This window comes from Somniosus microcephalus, chromosome 3 (genome assembly GCF_052327205.1).
Source record: "Somniosus microcephalus isolate GS21.2 chromosome 3, FLI_Smic_1.0, whole genome shotgun sequence".
Lineage (NCBI taxonomy): Eukaryota > Metazoa > Chordata > Chondrichthyes > Squaliformes > Somniosidae > Somniosus > Somniosus microcephalus.
The window spans coordinates 250,205,361-250,228,001 of record NC_140989.1 but is presented as its reverse complement, the minus strand read 5'-3'; the positions used below and the strand labels follow the sequence as shown (position 1 = coordinate 250,228,001).

General features: G+C 46.8%; 1 protein-coding gene across 1 annotated transcript in view; it reads right to left on the bottom strand.

Moving 5' to 3' along the window:
• Window positions 1-22,641, bottom strand: part of LOC147121823 (procollagen galactosyltransferase 2-like) — a 305,202-nt gene that overhangs the window by 34,152 nt on the left and 248,409 nt on the right. Inside the window, exon 7 of the mRNA XM_085982330.1 lies at window positions 10,094-10,170. Coding sequence (XP_085838456.1) covers window positions 10,094-10,170 — 77 coding nt within the window. The remainder of the gene's footprint in view (window positions 1-10,093; window positions 10,171-22,641) is intronic.

Here is a 22,641-nt window from a genome sequence, read left to right as displayed (position 1 = left end):
GACCTGGCAACAATTGCACACTATTTTCAACATTCCTCTCAGTTTACATGTGCTTTTATATACCACTGGTGGTTTATGTCTCCAACAAGCCACACTGGGAACTTTTTTCTTAAAAGAAGGGACAAGTAAACCATCTGCATCTAATATTTGCTGTGCGTATTTTTAGAACCATCCTTTTAGAAACTGATTGTGGGTCAATACCTCCTGACTAACTCCACAGTTCTCATAACATTCACACTTGTGCGTTTATCCATTTATTGGCAAAGAATTAAGTAAAAATTAATTAAATTTTTTTTTTAGGTGGGTGTAGCAGATCCCATTGCAATACTCAAAGAAGAGCAGGAGAGTTCTCCTCGGTGTCCTGGTCAATATTTATCTCTCAACCAATATCATCAAAAACAAATTATCTGGTCATTATCTCATTGCTGTTGGTGGGATCTTGCTGTGTGCAAATTGGGTGCCGTATTTCCCTATTATTACAACAGTGACGACACTACAAAGGTAATTCATTGACTATAAAGCATTTTGGGACATCCTGAGGTCGGGAAAGTCTTTCTTTTTTTTCTTAATCAAGCACGTTTTCTGAAGAGAATACCTATCAAGTGGTGGTGGTTTATGGTATTTGTGAATTGTACAGCTAGGACTCATTCAGTGGTTATCTTGGATAACACTGATCCCTGACCATATCGGGTGGTGATACAACGCAGAGTGGTGGGGCTCTCTGTAGTGTATGTACCAGTCTACCTTTAAGAGAACTATTGTATGTAACCGTCCACCTTTAAGAGAACTATTTTAGGTGTTGCACTACTTTATTTTGGCTTCTGTATACTGTAATACCGGTGGTGACCACACCGGTATATAAGTGCTGTGTCAGGATTTATTGGGCAGATTCGCCCTGACCTTCGAATAGTAAAGTCCTGTTTATTGTTACTCTTGTAGTCTGTGTATTAATTTACTATACAACCCACAGACTTTACAGTGGCGACGAGTCCGATCGTACCCTGCGGCAACAATACTTTCAAAATAGTCAACGAGCGTCGAGAAGAGGCACCCGCCCTCGTCGTTCTGCTGAAAGAAAACTCGAGTCTGCAGAGCAAGAAAGGAGGAAGACTTCAAACACGAAGCCTTCCATCAGCAACAGGCACTGATTGTCCCTTCTGCCACGGTGGTGAGGAGCTGCTCAACACGAGAAGCAAGTCAGCCACGGGGACTGTGAGTAAAGGGAAAATAGAAAAAGAAATAAACGGAGGATAAGGGCAGTGAACTCGACCACGGTCGAGGGGGAAAGGAGCCGGACAGAAGTCGGGTCCAGAGGCGCTGAGACTGGGGCAGCGTGGAGCAAGGAAACCGCGGTACAAGCGGGCGGGGAGACGCGACGGCGTCGTGAGTCAGCTAGACCACGGCCAGCGAAAAAGGCCGGGCAGCGACCGAGGTCACGAAGCGCAACAAACAGGATCGTAAGGCGCGGGAAGATATAAAAACAAATAAATCGCGGAGAACTCAGCCGCAGTCGGGGAGGAAAGCACTGGATTGCGTGAGGCTGGGAGGCGCGATTGGAGTGAAAAAGGCCGGACAGTGACCGAGGCCACGAGGCGCTGCGACCGGGATCGTAAGGCGCGGGAAGATATAAAAATAAATAAATCGCGGAGAACTCAGCCGCAGCCGAGGAGGGAAGCACCGGACTGCAAGAGGGCTGGGAGGGCGATTGGAAGCCGCGAGCGGGAGAGACAGAGCCCGAGTAAGGGAGAGACAGAGCCCGAGTAAGGGAGACTGAGCGAGATCCAGCCAGCGGCTGAAACTGTTCGCCGTCAACGGGGTGACTGAGCGAGATCCAGCCAGCGGCTGAAACTGTTCGCCGTCAACGGGGTGACTGAGCGAGACCCAGCCCAGCGGCTGAAACTGTTCGCCATCAACGGGGTGTACCCAGCACCGGTTGCCCTGCCGAGAAAAGGGAACGCACTGAAGCCGACGCGCAGGCTGCGAACCCTGGAAGCCAGCGGCCGTCAACAAAAGGGAAAGTTTACCCTTCCAGCCAGGGGAGTAAACGCGGGAAGCCGCCAGCAAATGCGGGTAGCCGCCAGTGGGCGGGGAAGAAGATAAGAGCGGGAAACCGCCATCTTGAAAAAAAAAAATTTAAAGAAATATTTCGTTGTTGTCTATCAGGAAGAGGTGAAAATGCCTAAGCGTGGTAACATCAACGATTTTAATTCCGAGGTAGAAGACTGGGCTACGTATGTAGAATGCATTGAAATATATTTGTGGTAAACCACTTTTGTCGTTCACTATCGTTACACTATAGTTATCACTGTTATATCGTTATCACTGTTCACACTGTTGTATCACTATACGAGGTCGCCTCTTGTCACGCTGTTATACCTGGGCTGAACACTGCTGACTCCACCCATGGCTCCACCTACCTGCCCAGGTATAAAGGTGGTCGACTGGCTGGTATTCCTCCTTGTTGGATCTGATCACCCACGAGGGTGGGCTCTGTTATTTAGCCAATAAAAACCTATAGTTACTTTCTTAACTCGTCGCTTTTCATTGGATGAATTGATAGGTATATCAATTTTATTGGCTAAATTTTAAAATGTCGACACTTGAGCAGTCAAACGACCAGCCAAACGACCAGCCAAGCGACCGAACGCTGGTCGGTGAGGAGGGTAAATCGTTTGCCTGCCAGGTAATGCCTCCAGCATCGTACCGCTGAGATCCGACACTCGTCGGTCGAGAAGGAGGCCCAAGCGATTGTGGAGGCGGTACGACGCTGGAGGCATTACCTGGCAGGCAAACGATTTACCCTCCTCACCGACCAGCGTTCGGTCGCTTTTATGTTTAATAACAAGCTGAGGGGCAAAATCAAGAATGACAAGATATTGAGGTGGAGAATCGAACTATCCACCTATGATTATGATATCTTGTACCGGCCAGGTAAGCTGAACGATCCCCCTGATGCTCTGTCACGAATTACATGCGCCAGCGCGCAAAGTGATAGACTTCAGACCCTCCACAACGACCTCTGCCACCCCGGGGTCACCAGACTTTACCACTTCATTAAGGCCCGCAACCTGCCATACTCCATCGAGGAGGTCAGGACCATGACCAGGAACTGCCAGACCTGTGCCGAATGCAAACCGCACTTCTTTAGGCCGGACAGAGCAAGCCTAATCAAGGCCACCCGCCCCTTCGAGCGCCTGAGCATCGACTTTAAGGGGCCCCTCCCGTCCTCTGACCGTAATGTGTACTTCCTCAACATCGTTGATGAGTACTCCCGTTTCCCCTTTGCCTTCCCCTGCCCAGACATGACCAGTACCACGGTCATTAAATGCCTGAACGACCTCTTCGCCTTGTTCGGGTTCCCAAACTATATACATAGTGACTGGGGCTCCTCCTTCATGAGCGAGCAACTCCGTCAGTCCCTACTAGCGAGAGGTATTGCTGCAAGCAGGACCACCAGCTACAACCCCCGAGGGAACGGCCAGGTGGAAAGAGAGAACGCGACGGTATGGAAGGCCGTCCTCTTAGCCTTAAAGTCTAAGGGCCTCCCAACCTCCCGCTGGCAGGAAGTCCTCCCGGCAGCGCTGCATTCCATCCGGTCACTACTCTGCACTGCCATTAACGCCACCCCCCCATGAACGAATGTTTGTTTTCCCCAGGAAGTCGACTACGGGAACCACACTACCAACCTGGCTGACCTCCCCGGGGCCCGTCCTGCTGCGAAAGCACGTGAGGGCCCATAAAACGGACCCCCTGGTCAAGAAGGTGAACCTCCTGCACGCCAACCCCCAGTACGCCTATGTGGCTTACCCAGACGGGCGGGAGGACACAGTCTCCTTACGGGACCTCGCACCCTCGGGCATTCCAGAGACACCACCTTTACCCCCCCCCACCCCCCCCCAATTCCAGCTCAGGTAGACGGCACGCCGGAACCCCACGAGCCTTCGCCGACCACGCAGGCACCAGCATCAACACCGGAGAATGCAACACCGCCGCTGCGACGATCAGAAAGGCTTACGAGGCCTCCGGACAGACTGACTTACCAGAACTGGTAGTACACTTCACCCCGCCGGACTCAAATCTAAACAAGGGGTGAATGTGGTAAACCACTTTTGTCGTTCACTATCGTTACACTATAGTTATCACTGTTATATCGTTATCACTGTTCACACTGTTGTATCACTATACGAGGTCGCCTCTTGTCACGCTGTTATACCTGGGCTGAACACTGCTGACTCCGCCCATGGCTCCACCTACCTGCCCAGGTATAAAGGTGGTCGACTGGCTGGTATTCCTCCTTGTTGGATCCGATCACCCACGAGGGTGGGCTCTGTTATTTAGCCAATAAAAACCTATAGTTACTTTCTTAACTCGTCGCTTTTCATTGGATGAATTGATAGGTATATCAATATTGTGAAGCAAATAAAATAGAAGAAGATGACAAAGCTATTACCTTGCTAAACTCGATGGGCGCAAAGACATACGGGCTATTGAAGCATCTTCTATCACCAGCTAAACCGGCGGATCAGACTTTCGATGATATTGTGACTATTCTGAAGGATCACTTGAACCCCACACCGCTGATGTTGGCGGAACGATTCAAATTCTATGCAAGAACACAACGGAAAGAGGAAAGCAACGCGGAATACTTGGTTGAACTGCGTAGACTAGCAAAATACTGCCAGTTTGGAGGAAATCTGACAGAGGCATTACGAGACAAGTTTGTGTGCGGGTTGTCGAAGGAAGGAACGCAAAAACGACTACTCGAAGAGAACGACCTTACACTTGACAGGGCTGTCCTTATTGCAGCATCGCACGAAGCCGCAGCGAAAGGAACTGCAGAAATGCAGCTGAAGGCAGCGGTACTCAGTGTGGATCAAATTACTTCGGGTACAACGAAATGTTATCGTTGTGGAAAGACAACACATGACCAGAACCAATGCTGGTTTAAAAACCAGGAATGTAGGAAATGTGGCAAACTGGGTCACATCGCTAAAGTATGCCGGTCAGGGAAGAAGACCAACAACCAAAAAAAACCATCACAGGAAAAGTACAACAAAGTACATAAGGTGGCTGAGAAGAGTTCAGACGAACAGAATTCAGATTCAGACCCAAACGGCCAGGAACTGGGTAGTCTGAGAATCCACAATGTGAGTAAGGCAACTGACCTACAAACTATCTGGGTCATGCTAAAAATAGCCGGAGTCCAAGTGAAAATGGAGTTGGACACTGGATCAGCCCTATCAGTCATCAATCGAAGGGATTACAACCGGCTATTCTCACATATACCCTTGAGAGATACTAAGTTCGTATTGCAGACATACACGGGGCACAAAGTATACCCCATGGGAAAGATAAGAGTCAAGGTAAGAGACCGGGGCAAAGAACACCCAGGAATGGACTTATATGTACTGCCTGAGGGAGGTCCGCCACTTCTAGGACGGGAGTGGATCAAGAAAATAGACATGGAATGGCACTACCTAAAAGCAATAACGTGTGAAGACTCGGTGCAGGAAATCAGCTCAGACTCTGAAACGGATGACGATAAGTCCAGCCCAAGGATGAAAGACAAGGCTAAAATGGACTTGCTGACTAAGGTTGGAAAAACGAAGGCGTGCATAAAGGCTTATGCTCCAGAGGAGAATAAAGTTTCAGAACAGAACTCCACTGAACAACAACAACATAGTTTGAGGGAGAATTCTGAGTCTGTTCAGTTTACAGACATATACATTACTGAGGAACACCGAGCTCGAACTCAAACTTATTTTAAATTACGACAGCAATTAGAGCAATTGAGTGACCGTCTCGAACAAGAGATGAAAGCAATGAAAAAGTTCTACGACACCGAATGGGAGAATCTGGAAAGACAACAGAAGCAGCGGAGAGAGGAAAGGGAGCAGGAGCACCCAAACCGTCTACGCGAGGAGGCCAAACAAATCAAAGCTGATTCGGATTCTGAAGGTGCGTGCTCTAATTTGGAGGAACAAGATGCGCAGCAACTGAAGGTGCTTGTTAGCAGGTTGCAGGCAGAAAAGACTGAGTTGGTCGACATGACTTCCGAGCTCCTACTGAAGTTGGGTGCAGCATCACCGGACGATTCAGTGGTGGAAATTCGAAGGGTGGGGCCTGCGGATGATGGCGAAGTAGGAACAGCGCAGGACCCCCAGGGCAAGGTTATAAACAGCCCTGCAGCTAATGGAAAATGGATGATGGTAGAAGAGTTAACAGTCAGCCAACTCCTTAATATGCTGAGGGACAAGACTCTACAATGGAAAAAACTTAAACACGAGCCTCAATATCCAAAGGGAAGGGGTTTGGAGCTCTCAAAAGTTATTGAAAGAGCTGAGGTAGCAACACAGACTGAGGAGACTGCATCGAAGCTTTCAAAAGCTATTGAAAGAGCTGAGGTGGCAACACAGACTGAGAAGACTGCAGCAGAGCAGCACTTGGATGTCAAAAGTACGCTGACGCACATAAATATTGAACAACAGAATGCTAAAACAGCTACTTCAGTAGAAGGATTGAATAGTCCGATCAATCAATTTCCGAATGAAGTTGAAGTATTGAAATCACCAATGAGGTCATTAGTAAAAGACTTGCAGGAAGACCAGAAAAAGCGGGATGAATCTGAACGCATGAAGAAGTCTTTTCAGGGAAGATGTCTGGAGAAGGAACAAAAATCGACTAATGTCCAGATGGGTAAGGAGGAAATAAAAGACTCGAATATTACCATGACCTGTTGAGTGACACTGAATATTACGAAGACCTGGTCTGCCCAGCTTGTGATGAAAACTCCCAAAGTGCAGAAATCAGGATGAATCACTTAAAGTCTAAGGAACATAGGGAGATGGTGGCGCTACAGCTGGCAGCTGACAAAGGAGCCCCGAGAGTCTCCAAGAAGCAGAAAAGAAAAGACGAAGCAGAAGAGGATAACCATCTGGACCTTTATCTCCTCTACCAGATCACGCACGGGGTCCCTACGAACGGAGCTAAATCAGTTGGGAAGTAGGGAAACTTACCAAGACAGTCCAGCGGTTTTTTAAAAAAAAAGTCAACAATGCGGGTTCAGAAGTGACCGAAGTTCAAGCTGTTAAGTCAAGGGAAGGACTATTGGATGAGTCCCTTTAGCAATGGAAACCAATACGCCAAGGAGGTGTTGTTCGGACCGAGTCAAGACTAGAGACTGAATCTGTGAACTGTTTTCCGCAGAGACTGAATCTGTGAACTGTTTCCCACAGAAACTAAAGCTGTGAACTGTGTCCCGCAAAGACTATATCCGTGAATTGTTTTACATGATGTTGAATATATGTTATGTTTAATGGGGAATAAGTATGTTGTAAGCTAAAAAGGGAGGATTGTAGTGTATGTACCAGTCTACCTTTAAGAGAACTATTGTATGTAACCGTCCACCTTTAAGAGAACTATTTTAGGTGTTGCACTACTTTATTTTGGCTTCTGTATACTGTAATACCGGTGGTGACCACACCGGTATATAAGTGCTTTGTCAGGATTTATTGGGCAGATTCGCCCTGACCTTCGAATAGTAAAGTCCTGTTTATTGTTACTCTTGTAGTCTGTGTATTAATTTACTATACAACCCACAGACTTTACACTCTCAGCTCACTGAAGAGTTTTCACGTCAGCCTGTTCTCCATAAAAACAGTAATAACCAAATTGAAAAAATGGGCTAAGCTTGTGCCACTGGATGCCAGAGAAACATTTTATCTTACCCCTCAACAACAACTTGCATTTATATAGCATAGTCAAATGTCCCATGGCGCTTCACCAAATAAAATTTGACACCGAGATACATAAGGCGATATCAGGACAGGTGATCAAAAGCTTGGTCAAAGAGGTAGGTTTTAAGGAGCATCTCAAAAGGAGAGAGAGGTAGAAAGTCTGAGGTTTAGGGAGAGGATTCTAGAGCTTAGGGCTTAGGGCAGCTGAAGGTACCTCCTGCTAGGTAAAGTGTGGCAATACAATTTCCTTCTTATTAAATTTAGATTTTGTAAAACCAAAACATTAAGTAAGAAGTGCAATAGATAGTTAATGGGATTATCGCACTACTCTGTCGACCGACCCAGTAAATTCTCTAGCGTGGCAATTTTTTGCGGTTGGATGTGGGAAGGTGTATGTAATGTATGCAACTGCAAGCAAGTTTACTATACAGAAGCTTTGGAAATTAGTTTGACATGCTATTCATTTTGTTGCTGGTGACGCCCAATTTTATCCTGAGCCAGGAAGGATCACATATGGCAAGCTTGATCTCTGAGCCAAGGTCCCAGGGATGATAGGCCATGGGGTGGGAATAGCGGATCAGAGGGTGTGTGTCCAATTTCCTAAGCTCAATGTCATATATGAGGCATCCAATTGTGACCCGTGGAAGCTCATTCAGGTGAATAGAATACACAGAGCATAGACAGCTCCCCATCAGGACCGTGGTAGGCAATGGCTTCAATTGGGCCAGATACGTGAATATACGTGATTCCCATAAGGAAAGCGGTGAGTGGTACAGTGTGTTGAAGCTCCCAGGTGTTGTGCTACAGAATGCTGGTAGGATGTGGGTATCCACCTGCAGTTCTCCCTGTACCATGCTTTCCCATCTCAGTCATACTGTTGTGGGAATTGCCAGGGTGAAAGAGCAGGTCAGAGGGCAGGTTGCCCTGGGTTGCACTAACACCACTTGGTAGTGGCTGGGAAGATAGGATTTAACCAGGCCGCCCCTTTAAGGCCATAGAGCCTAACTGTTGTAAAGAGGCACATCCTGAGGTAAAGAGCGGCCTTCATTGAGAAAAGGTTGTAAATTGGCAAGCTGCTTGTAAATCCCCAGCTCCTTTCCATGGGGGAGGGCCAGTATTCAGGTCAGGAGAGACCAGCAGGAAATTACTTTGACTCTTTTTTTACACCTGTTTTAAGATGCTACTTGTTCTTTGGTACGTTCCTCGTCTCGCCACCATTTGTTGTTGTTTACGTCAGAAGCAATTAAGTGCGAGTGTTTCACAAGTACTGCATGCGTGACACTTTCAATTGTGACTGATGTGCTAGACTTTCACACATACGGACTTTATGGAGACGATATCACCAGCTAGATCAGATGGCAGTGAGAGAAAAAATGTTTCATCAGCCAGTACATTTACACAGTGAGCTCAGGACTACTTCAGATATAATCTGAATTAACTGCTGTTAAGCAAACAACTCAGGCTGTCGTCAAACCAGCTCATTAATCAGGCCTTTTAAAATTAATGGAGTGATTTTATTATAAAATTTATTAAACTAATTTCAAGCTTGCAATACAATCAAGGGCCTAATAGCACTATATTAATTATTTGCATCGTAATGATCATAGTGTTTCAAAAAGGCAGTTGTAGAGGAAAAAAAGCCATAACTAGAGAAGCAACCAAATTGAAGTGCAGGATTAGCTGGAAGGAATCTCACAAAGCTTCACCCCAGCAAGGAGCTGGACCACTTAGAGAGAGAGAAATCCGTAAGCAATGATTCTCAAACCTTCTCAAAGTTTGTTTAAGTCATATTCTAGCCCTTTCCAAATAAATAGCAAGTCTCTGTCAAGCAATTCCACTGAACTACCCTTTTCCTGGCCATTGGACTCTAGGACATGTTAAAGTTAAATCGATCCTAGCATAACTTTATTACCTAATAATGGATATCAACATGTTCATTACTGCTCCAATGTCAATGTTTTAATGATGGCCTTCCCTTCTTATAAACAAGCTTGACAATTGAATGTAATATAAAACATCCCACTTATGTCAATGTTGTCTTTTATGCTATTGTAACTACATTTCTGTAGCTAAATCAATAGTGGATGATGGGGTTTAATCAATACAATGGAAAGTAAAAATTGAGATCCCATTACACCCTGGAAGATTATTATCCTTGTGGAATAATCTGTTTGCTGATTTAATTCTAAACAAAAGCCTGTGCTTGTTGAAACATTGTACCTGATTAGAACACAAATTCTACTGATTAGATTCTGGTTTGGCACAGCAAAAATCATTTAAAAAATACTGATAGTCTTCAGGCTAACTCTCTTCATTGTCTTTCATAGTTCAGTAGTTATTTCTGCCCTTTCTCTCACCTCATCAAATCCCATCTTGTCTGGGTGTTTGGGAGGTACAGAAACTTGTATGGAAGGCTCCATGGGAGGATGGTCAACTGGAAAACAAAGATACCGTTAACAGCACGCATATTTAACTGTGGTTTATATAATGTCAATATTACCAAGCAAACTCAGCACATCCTTTTTTAATGATTGGTGATTCTTTATGACTTGAAAACTGAATATAACTGTGGCAGTTCACGAAGAATACAATTCAGGAAATGAGCTGAATATAAGAGGACACATAGCGTGTTAGAAGGCAGATGAATTGAAATGATGGATGAATGATTTATCAAAGCTATCTCAACCCTGGGATGTGGTTTGCTCAGAGTACATAATATATACAAACTTATTTATCTTGGTTGACAGTTTCCCCTATTTTTATGCCAATGGGGACACCTTGGGCAACAGTGATGGACAGATGAACATTATGTAATCGAATCACGTGACTTGGCCAGATGTTGCATTGCACTTCATGATTTGAACAGGTGATAGAATTGAGATTTGTTTCACTGCAAGTTTGAGTTAATAACATAACTTGGACACATTATAAAGAATAATGGATATATGTGGAAATGACAGCATGGAAACAAGTTAATCTAGTTGTGTCATAAACATGCTTAATTGATTCAGAAACATGATATGAACCATGGTGTAATCAGTGCCTTGGCATTGCACAGTGCATCTTGTGTTACAAAGAATACAATTCAGGAAATGAGCTGAATATAAGAGGACACATAGCGTGTTAGAAGGCAGATGAATTGAAATGATGGATGAATGATTTATCAAAGCTATCTCAACCCTGGGATGTGGTTTGGTCCGAGTACATAATATATACAAACCCAGTAAAATATATATACAAAATATTTTACTGGGTGATTTCATTCCATTTGTATTGCCAGCTGTTGTCAGCTCAGACCTCAAATGAAAATGAACATTGCGCTGATGACACCTGACATGTTCATACTTAAAGATTCATGACTGTGATATAAGCACTACCTCTTTATAAAGAAATTCTAATGACAGTATATAAGGCAGGAAAGGATGGGTCTGATGACATCACAAAGCAAAACAGATGATCCGGTCATTATCACATTGCTGTTTGTGGGACCTTGCTGTGCGCAAATTGGCTGCCGCGTTTCCTACATTAAACAGTGACTACACTTCAAAAGTACTTCACTGGTTGAAAAATGTTTTGGAATGTCCTGAGGTCATGAAGCATGCTACATAAATGTAAGTTCTGTTGATGGTATGCAGACTTCCACAGCATATTCTTTAGGGGTATTGATCTGAGGTCGCTGTTCTGTACAGATCAATATACATCTAATCCATACTGGGGGAATTTTTCCTTCAGTTCCTTCATTTTTAATCATACTTTTTATTTTCACTTCGTACCTTCCCCCAGTTAGCATAAATGCCAGTCTGCTACATTTTGTGAAGATGTCCATGTTACAAGCCCCTGTTCGTGCTGGCTCCCGAAAGATCAGCTGCTTTCGGATCAACAGTCCTCCCTCCCACCTCACCACCAAGAACAGATTAACTGGTCACTGGTTCATTTTCTGTGTGTGTGACCTTGCTGTGTTCTCTGCCTACCCTTTGCTTTAGGTCGCCAACTGTATATCCTGCAGGGAGATGGGGGGAGGGGCTCACTGGCGTAACCAAAAAAAAACGTGCAGAAACATGTTAAAAAGCTTTTGAGGGGACTGGAAAATGTACCCAAAACAAATTGTCACACAAAATCCAGAGATAAATGTTGCACCATCAGAGCTCACTTCCCCCTTCAAAAAATGACTGACAAGTTCATGTCCCACTGCACTCCCATTGTAACTATTTATTTTCGCATGCCATATGCCATTGAAATCCAATGGAATAAAAAAGGAATTTTACTTATTCAGTTGCCTTGAAACAGCAGCCTTGATCACAGTTCTGATTCAGAGCTGCTTTCCAGTTGTATGTTGTTTTTCTTTTACATTGTCAACCTTTCTGGGGCTGTGTAAGCATTTTTGAAGCCATTCATTAGAATGTCCATATTCATTAGGTTGCCATGTATGCTGTCCATGCCTGTGGGGCAAATCTCTCAACATTATGTGGCTGAGACTGGTAAAAGCACTTCCGCTTTGATTGGGGACAATTTGTTGAAATGGTCATTGTAGCTTATCTAGGAATCCTGCAATGTTCCTCAGAGAGAGGGAGTTAATCACATCTAGAGTAGGAATAAACAGGTAGAAGTGCTTGAAACAAAAGTAATCAGCAGCTTCACTTCCATATACTTGACCAATTGCAGTCTACAGTCTTAATTCAAAGTTGCTTAATTTAACTTATCTGATAATTCCACTTGTGGGGATGTCCAAAATTAGGGGCCATAAATATAAGATAGTCACTAATAAATACAATAAAGCATTCAGGAGAAACTTCTTTACCCAGAGAGTGGTTATAATAAGGAATTTGCTACCACAAGGAGTAGTTGAGGCAAATAGCATAGATGCATTTAAGGGGAAGCTGGACAAGTACATGAGGGAGAAACAAGTAGAAGGATATGCAGATGGGGTTAAATGAAGAAGATGAGGAGGCTCATGTGGAGCGTAAACACCGGCATAGACCAGTTGGGTCAAATGGCCTGTTTCTGTGCTGTAAATTCTATGTAATTCACTAAATTCTCACTTTGCTTAATTCAAATGATTTTTTTGTACCAAAAGAACAAAGGCTTCAAATGATCAGAAATAAACTGCAGTGTGGCCCTTTGTGGTGGGTGTGAGTAGGTCTGTTTTTTTTTCCACATTTACTGTTTTTTTAAAATTCTTTATTCAGGTACAACAGTACTTATACAACTCATCAATTACAAAGTAAATCCATTATATCCATTGACCACAATAAGAAAAGAATAAAGCCTTAAAAACCAGCTTTATGGTTAACAATATAAATGCAAAGATAAATTTTTACAAATAAATCAATAATATTTACAGTACAAACTACCACTATTTCAATAAACCAAGAAAAAAAAACCCGTATCACGCCAGTCCTACTGGCATCGTTTACCCATTCAATCGGTGAGTAGGTCTGTTGGGTTAGTTTTCTACAACCTTCCAATGACATGCATTAGAGCCAGTCCTTAGGAGCTCAATCGTGTCCTGTTTCATTCATGCCAATGGGGATGGTACTGAGCACAGTGCCACTAGGACAGCTACAGGCCTCCTCCCTCCCTCCACCATCACCTCCCCCATCCAGCCAAGAAGGACGCCTCCAAATCAAAAATGGGCTTCCTATTCAAATATAAATTTTGCATGGGTAAATATTGAAATTAAAATTTGGCAGAATGAAGCAGTTCAAGCAAACCAGGGAGCTCGAGAATGTCATGTTTGTCGTTACAAACAATTATTTTTACTTGCAGGAAAAGTCCATGATCCTTACATGGCCCTTACTCCACAGAAACATTCCCAGTTCCCCCTCCGGTTGATTACGCGACAAATAGGAAGACTCAACTTGTGACCAAACGTATCCCACGGTACTTTATTAACAATCATTGCTTGGCTGTACTGCGCCCCGCCATGGTCAAATATATTTCAGCACAGCCAAAGGTCAAATAGTCTATCGAAACCCACTGTCAAGGCTCACACAAGAATAATGACCATTTCAACAAGGCACCAGAGGGAAACCCAAGGAACCATATCTGAGGCGTCAATGCGTTCAAGGTCAGAGTGGAGCAGAGAAAATTGGTATAAAAAAACCAAAAGGCATTCAAATACAGCCTGGAGGAAACCTGGTGTGAAAGCATGGTCACAAACGTACACTTTAAACGCTGCCACCTCATTAATCAGCAGTAATTACTAAATGTGCTAAAAGCCGCTATAAATGTGAAATCTGAGCTTCTCTGGTGTTTGTTTGCTACATTTTGAATTATTTATTTGCAGCCTCTGAGGCGGAGATAAAAAGTATATTTGCTGCTAAATCTTCCAGCCCATAGCAAATTCCTAACGACCAAGCTAACAGCAAAGGGTCAAAGGTTCCTCAGTAAATATAAAGTTGATAAGCCACAATTTTACCCCCAGTAGCTCAGTGAGTACAAGGTATGAGGTGGTACTGCACTATTCAGATCAAGAAGCCCCCGCGTTTGATCCCAGTTTTCTACTGAGTTAACCAACCTCATTGTGGGTGTGAGTGCTACAATTGGTCCCAGCAGCCCCAAGCGGCAAAGTCAAAAAAGTGGCAGGGTTCAGGCTTGCTGTGCACAGTGACCACTGTTGAAAGTGCTCATGTGTGGCTAACTGGTTGAGGGTAGAGACAGAATTGGCTCTGATACCGCCATCGCGGAATAGTCCAAGGAGCCCATTTCCGAGACCGTTACTGTCCCGTTAACGCCGATTTTGCCAAGCTAAAATCGTTCTCAATGTCACTCTCCCACGATGTGAGTCAAATAGTGTAGTGTCCGCGTAGCAATAACACACGGACTGCAGGAGAACAATAATAACAGGTATTTACTGAACAGAGGGTATGCTTAAACTGAAAGTACAGAAGCCTGCTATGGCTTTATATACAGGTGTGGTCACTGCCGGTACTGCAGTATAAAATCAGTTCTCTCTTAAAGGTACATACACAACAATTCCTCCCCTTTTAGATAAACAGTACATAACATTCATTTAACAACTAAATAATAACTAATTACAATTACAATTTTCTCTGTACTATATACATCAACTGAAATAATCATTTATAAGTTCAGTCTTTGAGGAGGCTTCCTGATCCTGACTGGATAGCGCCTTTCTCTAGTATCCTGTTCTTGCGGCGGAGTCGATTCTGGCTCATTGTCATTGGTTGGTTCATCAGCTTCCAATACCACTGATCTGAGGTAGACGCAATCTGTGCTTCGGGTTCATTACCAGGTGCACATGCTCGTGGTATGGGTTTGGCTTGTTCCTGTGACTCTAGAATCTGGGCAGCATGGCATCTCACGATGCTCTCTCCAACGTCCACTGTGTACATTAGTGGTCCCTGCCGTGTGCATATCGTTCCTGGCTGCCATTTTTCTGTTCGGTAGTCGCGGGCCAAGACTGGTTGCCCTATCTTGAAGCTCCTCATTGGCTTCTCATTGATGTGCTGGAATTGCTTATCCTCAACATCTCGTCTTATGTTTGGTTTGAGCAAATCCAGGCGACATCTTAGCCTTCGGTTGAAGAACATTATGGCTGGAGCTTGGTTGGTGACTGCATGTGTCGCATTCCGGTAAGCAAACAAGAAATTATCCACCTTGTGTTGTAGTGGTATGTCGTCGTTATACATCGCCTTTATTGCCTTTTTAAAGGTCTGAACAAACCTCTCAGCCAATCCATTTGTGGCTGGATGATATGGGGCAGATGTGTAATGTTTCACCCCATTATTCCTCAGAAACCTCCGGAAATCCTCGGACACAAACTGTGGTCCATTGTCGGAGCAAATCTGTTCTGGCAAGCCATTCCTGGCGAAGATGGTCCGTAGGACTGCAATAGTTTTCTCCGTGGTGGTGGAGGACATTTTGATGACCTCTGGCCATTTCGAATGGGCATCCACGGTGATTAAAAACATTGAGTCCATAAATGGACCAGCAAAATCAATGTGTACCCGTTGCCATGGAGATGAGGGCCACTCCCATGGGTGTAGCGGGGCCTGTGGTGGAGCGTTTTGGACCTTCTGGCATCCTGTGCATCTCTTGGTCATATCCTCGATTTCTTTATCGATTCCCGGCCACCACACAAACGCCCTGGCAAGGCTCTTCATTTTTACCCCTCCCAGATGACCCTCATGAAGCTCATTGAGCACTCTATCTCTCAACTTGAGTGGAATTACCACTCGGGATCCACACATCAAGGTCCCCCGGCACACTGACAGCTGTTCTCTCCTTGGCGAGAATGCTGGCAACAGTGAGTCGCCATGTGCTGGCCATCCCTTCACCGTCAAATCATAGACCCGAGAGAGTGTCGGGTCATTTCGGGTTTCCTTCTCTATACTTGAGTTTGTAACAGGTAGACATTCGACTATGGTCGAATGGAATATCTCAACAGGGTCCACTGCAGGTGCTTCCTCCACCGTAGGCAACGGTAGGCGCGACAGCCCATCAGCGTTTCCATGCTGTTTTGCACCCTTGTACTCTATGTCGTACTGATGTGCCCCTAGAAAAAGTGACCATCCTTGCAGCCGTTGCGCCGTCATCACTGGAACGCCCTTCTTTGGGTTAAAAATGGAGACCAGAGGCTGATGATCAGTCAGTAGGGTGCATTTCTGCCCGTGCAGATAGTGATTGAACTTCTTCACCTCCCACACCAGGCTGAGGGCCTCCCTGTCAATCTGGGCGTAGTTACGCTCGGCTGAGGTTACCGAGCGCGACGCAATGGCTATTGGCCTCTCAGAACCGTCAAGGAATTTGTGTGACAGCACCGCTCCAATGCCGTAGGGAGACGCATCACATGCCAACCGAATCGGTAGTGTTGGATTGTAGTGGGCCAATACTTCTTTTGAAGTGATTAGGCATTTACATTTCTGAAAGGCACGATTACACTCATCACTCCATTTCCATGTTACTCCAGTTTGCAGCAGGGCATTCAGTGGGTGCAGAATTGTAGATAAATTCGGCAAGAACTTATGGTAGTAGTTCACCAACCCGAGGAACGACCTCAGTTGCGACACATTTTCCGGTGCTGGAGCCTTGACTACTGCCTCAATCTTGTCTGGGGACTTATGCAACCCTTCCTCATCAATCATGTGGCCACAATACGAGATTTGTCTCCTGAAGAACTCGCATTTGGGGCGGTTGGCTCGTAGCCCATATTCCTGTAATCTAGTGAGCACCTGCTCCAGGTTAGCAAGGTGTTCACTGTCATTTTCGTCCGTAACCAGGATGTCGTCCAAATAACACTGGGTCCCCGGGATCCCTTGCAGGACTTGTTCCATCGCCCTCTGCCAAATAGCCGGGGCTGATGCTACCCCGAATACCAGTCGATTGTACTGGTAAAGACCTTTGTGAGTGTTTATCGTGAGGTATTTCCTAGATGCTTCTTCCACCTCCATTTATAGATACGCTTGGGCCAGATCAATCTTTGTAAAGCGTTTCCCTCCAGATAGTGAGGCGAAAATATCTTCTATCCGTGGAAGTGGATATTGTACTGTGTGCAGGACTGGGTTCACAGTTACCTTGAAGTCCCCACAGATGCGAACCTTCTTCGGCTCCCCAGGTGTGCTGCTCAATGATTTCTTCATTACAGGAATGATGGGTGTGGCCCACTCGCTCCAGTCCACCTTGGACAGCACACCCGAACGCTCCAGACTCTCCAGCTCTGCTTCAACGGCTGGGCGGATCGCGTACAGTACCGGTCTGGCCTTAAAAAATTTTGGGTTTGCGTTATCTTCGATTTTTATCATTGCCGTTACTCCTTTTAGAGTCCCAAGTCCTTGTTGGAACACCTCTTTTGCGTCAGTTAGAATTTTTGACAGTCGTCCAGGTGTGACGTCGTCATTCTTTTTGTCAGTCACAGTTAGCGCCTGAATGGAATGCCAATCCAATTGAATTTTTCGGATCCATTCACGTCCCAATAATGGTGGTCCTCCATCTTGTAGTATATATAGATACAGTTTCTGTGTTTCCTTGCCATTGTATTTAACTGGCACCCTTATTTTTCCTCTGGGGTAGACTTTTTGCCCTGTGTATGTCTTCAATACAATGGACGTGTCCTTCAAGGATATGTGTGAGAATAGCCGCTCATAGTCTCGTTGATTCATGACAGTTAGGGCTGATCCTGTGTCCAATTCCATCTTTACTTGGGACCCTGCTATCATGAGGGTGACCCAAATGGTTCGGTGATCCTCCTTTGCGATCACGTTGTGTAACTTTAGACAACTTAGTCTCCTGCTCCCGGAGTCATTATCACTCTCCTGATCTTCTGAACTACTGTCTGTCATTTTTTTTACTTTCTTGTACTTTTCCTTAGTAGTTCTTTTAGTGTTGGTTTTCTTTCCCGACCTGCAGACTCTTGCTATGTGTCCCATTTTCCCACATTGCCTGCATATTTTGTCCTTAAACCAGCAGTCCTTCTGATCATGGGTTGTTCTGCCGCAGCGATAGCACTTTTCTGCTCTATATGCCATTTCATTAGCACTGTATTCTTGTGGTTTCTGTTGTATTTCCGCAGCTCCCCATGCTGCTGCTTCGTAGGATACTGCCACGCTGAAAGCCTGTTCTAGCGTCAGGTCCTTTTCCGAAAGTAGTCGTTTCTGGGTTCCTTCACTCTGGAGCCCGCAGACAAACTTATCCCTTAAGGTGTCTGCCAGTCCTGCTCCGAACTGGCAGTGCTTTGATAACTTGTGTAGTTCCGTAAGATAGTCAGCATTGCTCTCATCTTTGCGCTGGTTTCTTTTATGGAACTTGAATCTTTCTGCTATCAGCAGCGGTGTAGGGTTTAGGTGTTCCTGTAAGATATTAACAAACTCTTCAAAACTTTTCTCCATTGGTTTAGCTGGGGTAATTAAATTCCGCAATAGGCCGTACGTTCTCGCGCCCATCAAATTTAATAATACCGACGCCTTCTTTCCATCGGCCACCTCATTTGCCTTGCAGTACACTTCAATTCTTTCCACATACATGGTCCAGTCTTCTACCTCGTTGTCGAAAGCAGTGATACTGCCACTCTTCGGCATCTTGGGTGGTTTAAAATGGCGCCACCCGCGCTTTTTCGTCGTTCCCCCAATGGATTAAAATGGCGCCTCCCGCACTTTTCCTTCTTCTCCAGTGGAATAAAATGGCGCCTCCCGCGCTTTTCCTTCTTCCCCTTGCTGCCAACACTGCTCCTAGCGTTCTACAGGGTAATGGCGGCGACCCGCGGCTTCAGCGCGTCTCACTTTTCCTTCCCCTCGTTTTATTTTCTCTACGCTGCCCGGTTCTTGAGCACCGACCGCACCCTGTGCGCTCCACCCTCTCTCTCTCTCTTTTCCTCCCGACGACGCTGCATGGCCCCTTTGCAGAGCCGCTCGATCGAGCTCGAGCCCGCCGCAGTCCGGAAGGGTCGGCGCACTACCTGCTACCAGCACGATTTGCTGGAACACCTTGACTGGGGAGGCAAGCCCAGCTCTCCACAGCCTCCCCTGCAATTCTCCGAACTCCAATGGATCACTGGGCGGTTGCCCGCGGTCGATGCCCGTTGCTCTGACTTCGACCTCCAAGAAGCTTCTTTTCAGGGAATGATCCCCGTGAGGTGATGCAGTACTGCAGGTGAGTTCGAACCTGCTCGTCGCCAGTGTAGTGTCCGCGTAGCAATAACACACGGACTGCAGGAGAACAATAATAACAGTTATTTACTGAACAGAGGGTACTCTTTTGTTTGGACCCCAAAAAAACCCAATTGGACTGTAAATAAACAAAAGTTCAACTAAAACTTAACAAATCAAATTAAAATTTGGTTTTCCGGGTTGATAATGCACTCCAGTCCCCGCGGCGCCCACCGGTCGCGGAAATACTCAAGTGTGCCGGCGGACACCGCATGCTCCATCTCCAGGGCCACCTGGGCGCGAACATGGCTGCGGAAGAGAGGCAGGCAATTCGGCTGGACGACCCCTCGACCGCCTGCTGCCTGGACCAATTGATGGCTCTTTTAGCCAAGCCCAGGAGCAGGCCCACAAGGAGGTCCTCCAACCTGTCCACTCCCCTCCGCACCGGGTGACCGTAGATCAAGAGCGTGGGACTGAAGTGCAACCAAAAATCGAGGAGCAGCCCCTTCAAGTAGTGAAAGAGGGGCTGCAACCTCTCACACTCCATATAAACGTGAAACACGGACTCCTCTAGGCCGCAAAAAATGCAGGCAGCCTGGGAGTCCATGAACCTACTTAAAACCTTATTGCACAGGACCGCTCCATGCAACACCCTCCAGGCCAAGTCCCTGATGGAACAAGGGAGGACTCCCGCGTAGAGAGCCCTCCATTGGGGACCTCCGCCACCGCCAGTCAGCAAGACACCACACCAAGGCGTGTCCGGATGGTAGATGAAGATGGCAAAGTGGAGAGTGTGCAGGAGCAGCCCGTACAGGAAACCCCTCCGCGCGGAATGAAAAGGCACGGAGGGTATTTCCTCGAGACGGCTCAAGTTGTGAGGCGCCGGTTCCCGAGGGGAGTTTCGGCGCCGGGCGCCGATGAGGAATTCCGTCCGAACGGGGGTAAGCTCAGACGGGATCGCCCCGCGTGCTTGAGCCGCCTCGATACACCTAGTGGAGTCGGGGCCCAGTGCCGCTTTCACCGATTCGATGGCTTCGACCGCGAGCCGGACGTTGGCCCAGGACAGGCGCCGCGCCAGCTCCTCCGGCGCCATCCAGCCTGCTCCTCCGCCATCGAGCAGGTCCCCGACTCTGGTCACCTTGCCAGGCACAGCCCTGCCCTCCGCCAGCCGCCCGAACCCGCGGTCGTGGAGGTGCGGATTCCTGAGCAGCGGCTCCCGAAGGAGAGCCGCCGCTCCTGACGGGGGAGAGCTCTGCCTGGAAGCGACGTAGTTCCAAACCCATAGCAGTTCCTGGTAGAAGACAGGCAGCTCCCGCAGGCCGGCACACCAGAAGCCCACTTTCACAAACAGGAGCTGCGTGTCGTAATTGAGGCCGTGCAGCTGGCGGAAGAAATACGTCGCCAGCGCACACCATCTCGGAGGATTCTCGAAGTACAGGTATCTCTGCAGCATCTGAAGACGGAAAGTCGCAGCCTGGGTGTGAAGGCACACCAGCGCCTGACCGCCCTCCCTAAACGGGAGACACAGAACCGCGGCAGAGACCCAGTGCTTCCTTTTGTCCCAGAAGAAGTCGATGAGCTTCTTCTGCATCTTGGCGACAAACGCAGGGGGAGGGATCAAAGTGACCAACCGGTACCACAACATGGCGGCCACCAGCTGGTTTATTACCAGCGCTCGACCCCTGTAGGACAACACTCGGAGCAATCCTGTCCAGCGTCCTAGGCGAGCGGTGACTTTGGCCTCCAGCTCTTGCCAGTTCGCCGGCCAGGCGTCCTCGGCAGGGCTAAGGCAGACTCCCAAATAGAGGAGGTGCGTGGTGCTCCAGGCGAAAGGCCTGAACTCCTCCGGCAGGGAGTCCACCCGCCACTGACCCACCAGGAGTCCGGAACATTTCTCCCAGTTGATCTTGGCAGAGGATGTGTCCGAGTAAATCTGCTGGCATTCCCGCATCCTCTGCAAGTCAGCGGGATCCGTGACCGTGAGGAGCACGTCATCGGCGTAAGCCGAGAGGACCACCTCCACGCCCGGCCCTTGTAGAGCCAGTCCCGTCAACCTCTTCCGCAAGAGGCGCAGGAATGGCTCCACGCAAACAGCGTATAACTGACCGGACATGGGGCATCCCTGACGCACCCCCCTCCCGAAGTGAAGGGGCGCCGTCAAGGACCCGTTAACTTTAATCAGACACTCCGCGGCGGCGTACTGAAGTCGGATCCGGGCGACGAAATGCGTCCCGAACCCGAATGCGCGCAGAGTCCCGAGGAGATACTCGTGATCCACCCTGTCGAACGCCTTCTCCTGATCCAGGGAAAGGAAGGCGACCGACAGACCAGCCCTCTGGGAGTGGTGGACCAGGTCCCGGACCAGATGGATGTTACCGTGGATGGTCCGGCCCGGGACCGTGTAGGACTGGTCGGGGTGGATCACTGAACAGAGGGTATGCTTAAACTGAAAGTACAGAAGCCTGCTATGGCTTTATATACAGGTGTGGTCACTGCCGGTACTGCAGTATAAAATCAGTTCTCTCTTAAAGGTACATACACAACAAATAGAAACTCATCGAATGATTCATGTGTCCTTGTTGTGCACATAAAAATGATCGCACAGCAGCATCATCTTTATTGGAAGACTAACGCTGAAGTAAATTGCTGGCGAATGGCGCTCATTTTTTTCTTTGAACTCCAGCCCGTACAAGTCAAGTCCACGGCTCGCTTGCTGTGTCTCTCATCACTCGAAAAGGTTAAGATGCCTGAAGGGATGTCAGTGTCGGGACTTTATGAATTTACAGCTGTTTTGCTCACAGCTCCTTTCCTATCAGTTCACTGAATTTTATGGACATGATTCTCTTCACTGTCTTAGCGGCAGGTGAACAGACCCCTCTTACTGCACCGCCCCCCCCCAAAAGGTTAATGAACTTGAAGTCAACTGGACACCAAATGTTTCAGCCTTTTCCAGCCAGAATAATGCCTCATACAAACTTGAACTTCAAATCTACATCAGCTAGTATTGTGTTTTTTTTTTACTACTATTGAATGAATAAGGTATGATTTTATCTCAAAGGGATAAACATGATGTTTAGCTTTCACATTAGAGAGAGAGAAAAACTATTTCCGCTGGTTGGGGAGTCTAGGACTAGGGGGCATAGTCTAAAAATTAGAGCCAGGCCTTTCAGGAGTGAAATTAGGAAACACTTCCACCCGCAAAGGGTGGTAGACGTTTGGAACTCTCTTCCGCAAATGGCAATTAAGGCTAAGTCAATTGTAAATTTTAAATCTGAGATTGATGTATTTTTGTTAACTAAGGG